General features: G+C 37.2%; 1 protein-coding gene across 2 annotated transcripts in view; it reads right to left on the bottom strand.

Moving 5' to 3' along the window:
• The window catches only part of LOC107727993 (astrotactin-2-like), a 236,493-nt gene that overhangs the window by 64,120 nt on the left and 164,664 nt on the right, over positions 1 to 7,709 (bottom strand). For both annotated transcript variants that reach the window (XM_016538046.1, XM_016538051.1), the window contains one exon: positions 3,616 to 3,878. In XM_016538046.1, coding sequence (XP_016393532.1) covers positions 3,616 to 3,878 — 263 coding nt within the window. The remainder of the gene's footprint in view (positions 1 to 3,615; positions 3,879 to 7,709) is intronic.

The following is a 7,709-nucleotide window of genomic DNA, read 5'->3' as shown; positions in this document are numbered from 1 at the left end:
CCACATCGTGACGTAGATATGTGGGGACGTGTTTGAACGAGGCGTTTTAGGAGGGCGTGGACCAGTCTTAATTTTTATATAGAATATCTCTGGGTTTGAGACTTTAGTCTTTGCAACTTTAGGGATCTTAATTCACGAACAGCTTGTAACACTCCAAAGAGAAAGGAAAACTTGAAATCGCATCATATGACCCCTTTAATATATAATAGTTCATATTGCATTTTCTCCATCTAAGCTCAAGTCTTCTCAGTTCGTAACATCCTTCCAGAAAGAGAAAGCCAGCTTCATCATAATGAAAATCACTCCTGCCACCTACTGGTGTGTCTGGAGCAGCGGAATACGTCTATATGAAGTGGCACAACTGTTTCCAACATTGACAATAAATGCTGCTCAAAAAAATTGTCTTTGATCTTTCAAGCTGTTTCATGCCACTCAGCGAAGTGTTGCATGCACCAGTCCAAAAGAAGTTAAATAAAAAGCACCATCCATAAAAAAGTTTAACTCACATGGCTGCGTATTTCACTTCTTTTGGACTGATGCATGCAACACCCGCTGACTGTCATTAAACAGCTTGAAAGATCAAAGACCATTTTTAATATAACTCCGACTGGATTCGTCTGAAAGAAGAAAGTCATATACACCTAGGATGACTTGAGGGTGAGTAATTTATGGGCTAATTTTCATTTTTGGGTGAACTAACCCTTTAAATACTCAAAAAGGGCATAATTAAACCAATACCCTTCAAAAAGGTCTCAGCCATGTCCTAATCTCATATATGACATAACACATGCGATTCACAACTACCTGCTAATGCATTCACGCACAATATATAGTACCTTCAATGTCCTGTAGATGGGTATGTAGATTGCATTACTCATCATAAATGTAATGAAAAAAAGAATATATATACTTTTTTTTTTCTCAAAAATGTGGTCAAGTAGAAAGTAAAAGTTGCTAATGTCTTTGATACTCAGTAAAAAAGCCAAAAAGATACTTAGTACAGTAACTAATTACATTTACTCAAATACTTACTGCGTCACACCGGTTCAATCAATTCAAAATCAAGCTTTCTGAAGAATTGAAGTGGGTTGTGCACTATAGCACAGAAACTGTTTACGACAGATGTTTACTTTCTTTTTCGAAACTGTCCCTGAGTTCCACAAAACCTCTTAACCCTCTCGACCTCAGAGAAACCCATTCTCAATGACAAGACGTAGGGCAATCATGACTTCTAAATGCTGTTATCTGTTGTAACTCATCTGAGCTCACCCTATTACTGTCCCCAATCAGTGTCTGATATGTGCAAACATTAGCCAGCTGGCCAGAGGAATTGATTCATCCGATGACCCAAAACCTCAGCAAACAGGTCATTCCGATCATTCAGCCTAATGTAGTGAAGGAAATGTCCCTATTTCTAGGAACACCTATAACCATCTTCCAGGAAGAGAGCTATGACTTCGATTGAATCCAGGGTTCATAAGGGGACACGAAGAATTCAAATAAAGTGCACATTGTTGAAAAGCAGCAAACCGGCTGAAGGGTGCCTATAAGCTGATTTGATTTGCTTTCTCTATCCACTTCAATACGTAGCAAAATCCATGGCTATAGCATTCCCTGGAAAATTGATTTCGGTCAGCATCTTGCCTTGGGTTTAATACAAACTATAAGGGCAGTATCAGTAATTTTCTTGTTCGGAGAACGGAGATTGTACCATGATCGGATTGGCTGCACACCTTTGGCGATTCCCTAGCTGAGCAGTTTTATTCCAATAAGCAGCCATATACTCAATTACAGCGAAGGCTATCTTCAACACACATAAAATATAACACTCCACCTGTTGAGCTGTTTATTTTCAGGGAATTGCTTTTAGGAAGTTTTGCAGAGCAACTCAAAAAGCGTCAGAACTTTAAGCAAAACTGTCAGCAAAACTTGGAGGGCAAATAAAAGATGCTTGGCAGAGTGAGTTAGTATGATGCAAGACAAACAAAAAACTTTACTGTTTTGCTGTTGTGACTGAATACTTTGTTTTACAAGCCTCCATTGATTTGGACTGATGGTTAATCATGACTTCATTTATATATATATATTTTAAAAGAGTCAAAGACTTGATCAAATGCATCCCTCATTTACCTCTTTAGTAACGTTATCCTGCACCAGGCTGTACAGGGGCACGATGCGGCTGACTTCCAGGAGGACTGGCGTCGGGCTGGGCGTCTCACGGCCTGCTTGTCTGCACAGGTGACAGGCAGCCGGGCAGGTGCCCTTCTCCTGACACCGGATCTCCACACCGGCCACCAGGTCATCAGACAGCAGCTGCGTCTTCAGCAGGCCCGACAGGTAGCTGATGAACGGCACCGCTTTCAAGTCCCGCCGGCCACCCTGGTCTGTGACTTCTGTGAAGGTGAGAGACAGAATGACGTCACTGGAACACCATGTCTTATGGCAGAGATTTGTGACTCAGATCATGTCCGGTTCTGGATCAGAACTAAGCGAAGTTATTAATAGGAATGAGCCTATTAACGCAGGAACTGAAGCAGGAGGGTTGCTTTTATGCATTTATAAAAAGGGTGTGAAAATTGTGATTAAGAGAGATGACGAACATGAAAAATCTACTTCTTGGAAACGTAATGTTGTATTCATGTTGGCTTTGAAAGACCTTTATATCAGTTTCAACAAAAGTTTTACTTTAACGCTTCTAAAAATATTAATGTGAGCATGTGAGCCCTTGTAAAATACAAAAAAGAAATAATAATAAAAAAAGAAAAAAAAGTTATAATATACTTGGAAAGAATATGCTTAAGTGTGAACTGAGTGTAATGTTTTCAGACACTAAATAACTGAATAAATAACTAAATAAATGTTAATTGCAATTAAATGAAAAAAAAAAGGTTTAAATGTTTATGAAATGCAATTAGCTGAACTTTAGTGTGGTTTTGACCCACTTACGTACACGTTTATTTGCAATTTCATAATTACTTATCTTGTCTTTGAAATATAGTTTAAGGGCGCTGCTTATTGTACTGACAAGCCTTTACGGTAAAGTAAAACATACTTAATGTCATTTCTATTGAAATATTGTGACAACCTGTCCTGAACTAACCTGACCATGTCATAACATGGTCAAATTAACTGATATTTTTAAGCAATGGGTGTAAAAAGCACTCAAAAATTATCTGGTGTGTCTGGAGCAGCGGAATACGTCTATATGAAGTGGCACAACTGTTTCCAACATTGACAATAAATGCTGCTCAAGAAAATCAGCATATTAGAATGATTTCTGAAGGATCATGTGACAATGAAGACTGGAGGAATGATGCTGAAAATTAAGATTTGATCACAGGAATAAATTACATTTGACAATAAATTCACATTATACAAATATTTCACAATATTACTGTTTTTATTTTTCATTAGAGTCTTCTTTAAAAATAAATAAATAAAAAATAAATACAAATCTTACCAACCCCAAACTTTTGAACGGTATAGTCTAGATGGATTTCTAAAGAATTCAAAATGATCATTTGTGGGAAAACAGACTGGAAACCCCTTTTCGATTTTTATATGAACTATTATTTATAAGAGTGAAAGATTTAACCAAACACAGCCCTCATTTACCTCTTTAGTGACGTTATCCTGCACCAGGCTGTACAGGGGCACGATGCGGCTGACTTCCAGGAGGACTGGCGTCGGGCTGGGCGTCTCACGGCCTGCTTGTCTGCACAGGTGACAGGCAGCCGGGCAGGTGCCCTTCTCCTGACACCGGATCTCCACACCGGCCACCAGGTCATCAGACAGCAGCTGCGTCTTCAGCAGGCCTGACAGGTAGCTGATGAACGGCACTGCTTTCAAGTCCCGCCGGCCACCCTGGTCTGTGACTTCTGTGAAGGTGAGAGACAGAATGACGTCACTGGAACACCATGTCTTATGGCAGAGATTTGTGACTCAGATCATGTCCGGTTCTGGATCAGAACTAAGCAAAGTTATTAATAGGAATGAGCCTATTAACGCAGGAACTGAAGCAGGAGGGTTGCTTTTATGCATTTATAAAAAGGGTGTGAAAATTGTGATTAAGAGAGATGACGAACATGAAAAATCTACTTCTTGGAAACGTAATGTTGTATTCATGTTGGCTTTGAAAGACCTTTATATCAGTTTCAACAAAAGTTTTACTTTAACGCTTCTAAAAATATTAATGTGAGCATGTGAGCCCTTGTAAAATACAAAAAAGAAATAATAATAAAAAAAGAAAAAAAAGTTATAATATACTTGGAAAGAATATGCTTAAGTGTGAACTGAGTGTAATGTTTTCAGACACTAAATAACTGAATAAATAACTAAATAAATGTTAATTGCAATTAAATGAAAAAAAAAAGGTTTAAATGTTTATGAAATGCAATTAGCTGAACTTTAGTGTGGTTTTGACCCACTTACGTACACGTTTATTTGCAATTTCATAATTACTTATCTTGTCTTTGAAATATAGTTTAAGGGCGCTGCTTATTGTACTGACAAGCCTTTACGGTAAAGTAAAACATACTTAATGTCATTTCTATTGAAATATTGTGACAACCTGTCCTGAACTAACCTGACCATGTCATAACATGGTCAAATTAACTGATATTTTTAAGCAATGGGTGTAAAAAGCACTCAAAAATTATACTCAAGTGAAAGTACAGATACTCTAAGTATGGCCAAAAACATACAAGTAAAAAAGTACAACTTTAAATTGTACTTGAGTATAAAAAAAAAAATACAAGTAACCTAGAAAAACAACAACAACAAAGGTTTGGTTAAAGGGAGAAAGCAAAACAAAACACAATTTAATAAGTACTTTTCAAGTTGAAATAAAATCGTCAGGAATAAAAAGTACTGTTTTTTTCTTTAGAAATGTAATCAAGTAAAAGTACAGGTCAGTTTAAATTGTATTTGAATAAAGTACAGATGCCCCCAAATAGTACTTAAGTACAGTAATCAAGTAAAATGACTCAAGTATTTTACACACCTGTTTTCAAGAGACACATTTTTTCTCAGTTACATCATTACAACAGTATTGCTTTCTGCATGCTATTTGTACAAACTTTGACTTATTTTGGGCAGACAAAGTATTTTCAAATGTGCAGTTTTGAAAATTTGTAATTTTCCGTTTGAATTACATCTTAACATATTTTTTGGCAAAAACAAACAGTGCTGTACACAATAAAGAACCATTAAGCCATTGACCCTTACACATTAATTAATTCATTCATTCATTCAATGCATGCATGTATGCATTTATTCATTCATTTAGATAAACAGATAATAACTGTTAGTCGTGTTGAAGAAGTACACTTATTTTGATGTGTTGACTAACATAATAAAGCATGTACAGTACTTGATTATATGATTTTAACTGTAGTGTGTTTGATATTATATCTAAAGGTGAAATATTTTAAAAGTACCAACTTGCAAATTCCTCATTATAGATGCACAATTACACATATTTAAACAGGACATACAAATTTCAATAGAAATGACATTAAAGTATGACATTAAAGGTCAACGGCTTGTCAGTGCATTCAGCAGAAACTGTACAATTATAAAATTACATGTAAAACTGTACTTAAGTTAAATGGGTAAAAAGTTAATTGCATTTTAATAGGCTATACATAGAAACTATACTGTTTTATTTAATCAACTTGCAATTAAGTGTCTTAAAACATTACATTCAGTTTGCACTTATAAAATATGTTATTTCTGTAATAAGTACTCTTTTAAAGCATGCTCAAGGGTACTTCTTTTTCACAAGGGCAGGCTTCTTGTGGCTGCACATGTCATACATCTATCATGAAGGGAATAGTTTCAGAAGGTGATGAATTGTGTCGACTATGAATACACATGGGTTGATTTTCACGTCGGTTTGCCATGTTCGTGCACAGAACCCTTGGCAGACACAAAACAATGCGATTACGTGAGGAAGGATATTACTTGAGTGCTGAGACGTCCATGTGATGGCTAAACAGATGTGCGACTCTGAACAACAACGACTGTTTCTCTGCGCTCCAGTGTGCATTCCTGTCCACTCTGTCTGGCGATCGCATGAGTCATTATGCTGGATTTTGGCATGACAGGCAAAGACTTGGAGGAGGAGGAGGAGGAGGAGGAGGATGAGGAGTGGGAGAGCAAACAGTTCGAGACCGTCGTGTGTGCAACGACACTGAGATGTGCCAACCCGAGCCTGTCAGTGTTTGCGCTTTTCTCACCGCACATACAGGACACAGCGAAGAGAAAATGACACCGCTACAGTAATTGGTAACAGCCTACAGTATGCTTTTTAAATGCTTCATTTCCTGCAGCACGCTTAATCATATTGAGATGAAGCAGTGCCTTTCGAAGTGTTTCTCCAGCAGGCAAAGGGAAAACATCTGGCTGTACAAATTCACATCATGTGTGTTCACCCTCATTTCTGGTTTGAATTTAACCATTGTTGTTGTTGTTGTCGTTGTTGTCAAAAAACCTATGCCATCTGCTTTTTCTTCTCGAAAAGACACAGAGAGACAAGACCAGACAGAATGAACTACATATCCCATCATGCATATAGTAAAATATGTAATGGAATGTTGACTTGTATATTTGCTGATTATCATAACAACACGTTTTAGGTTTACACCAACATATTAAAGTTATTATTATAAAGTATTATATATTGTAAACACTGCACCGCAGTAAATCACTGTGGTGCATGTAATGTAGCACTGTGAACATGTAACAAAACACATGTATTTCATATGCCCTTCTGTACCTCCGCTGCGTGATTGTGACGTTGTGATTTAATATGCTGAGTAACGTCATTTATATATAAAAAAAGTGATGTGACATGTGGCCAAGTATGGTGACCCATACTAGGAATTAGTGGTCTGCATTTGTCCCATCCTTAGTGCACACACACAGCAGTGAACACACACACACTGTGAACACACACCCGGAGCAGTGGGCAGCCATTTTTGCTGCGGCGCCCGGGGAGCAGTTGGGGGTTCGGTGCCTTGCTCAAGGGCACCTCAGTCGTGGTATTGAAGGTGGAAGAGAGCGCTGTACATTCACTCCCCCCACCTACAATCCCTGCCGGTACGAGACTCGAACCCGCAACCTTTGGGTTACAAGTCCGACTCTCTAACCATTAGGCCACGACTTCCCCCTTTGTTTTTTTTTTTGTTTGTTTTTTTTTTTTTTAAATAAAGTTATCGAAGTTAAAGTTTATGTTATCGAAATGGCTTCGAGATATTAAATGTAATTCTTCCGTCCAGCTGTTAATGTAACTGTAATCTGTTACAGTTATTGAGAAAAAAAAAGTGTAATTAAAGTACAGTTACTTATGAAAACGTTCACGACTACAAAGGGGGTCTGAATATTTTCACACACATACAGGTTTGATTTATTTCCCAAATTGCATTGACTGCTTTAAAGTATTAGACGCCAATATGTTTAGGAGTTTAGGACACAGAATAGGAAACATGTTTATTTGATAACCGTTTTATTTTCTATTTGGGTTTATGTATATGTTTTTTTTTTCTTTTTTTTTTTTAGATTAATTGTTTTTTGCCCAAGGCATTGTTTGATGCCAGTGTTTCCTGTCACAGCTATGCAAAGATTTGATTTCAAAAATAGCACCACAGCTATTAAACCATATCTTGTTATGATTTTAAATCTGTATTTAACCTCAGAAATATCTCAAA

This window comes from Sinocyclocheilus rhinocerous, unplaced genomic scaffold (assembly GCF_001515625.1).
Source record: "Sinocyclocheilus rhinocerous isolate Xijiao unplaced genomic scaffold, SAMN03320098_v1.1 scaffold1364, whole genome shotgun sequence".
Classification (NCBI taxonomy): domain Eukaryota; kingdom Metazoa; phylum Chordata; class Actinopteri; order Cypriniformes; family Cyprinidae; genus Sinocyclocheilus; species Sinocyclocheilus rhinocerous.
The sequence above is the reverse complement of the archived record's forward strand: the minus strand, read 5'-3'. Positions and strand labels throughout refer to the sequence as shown.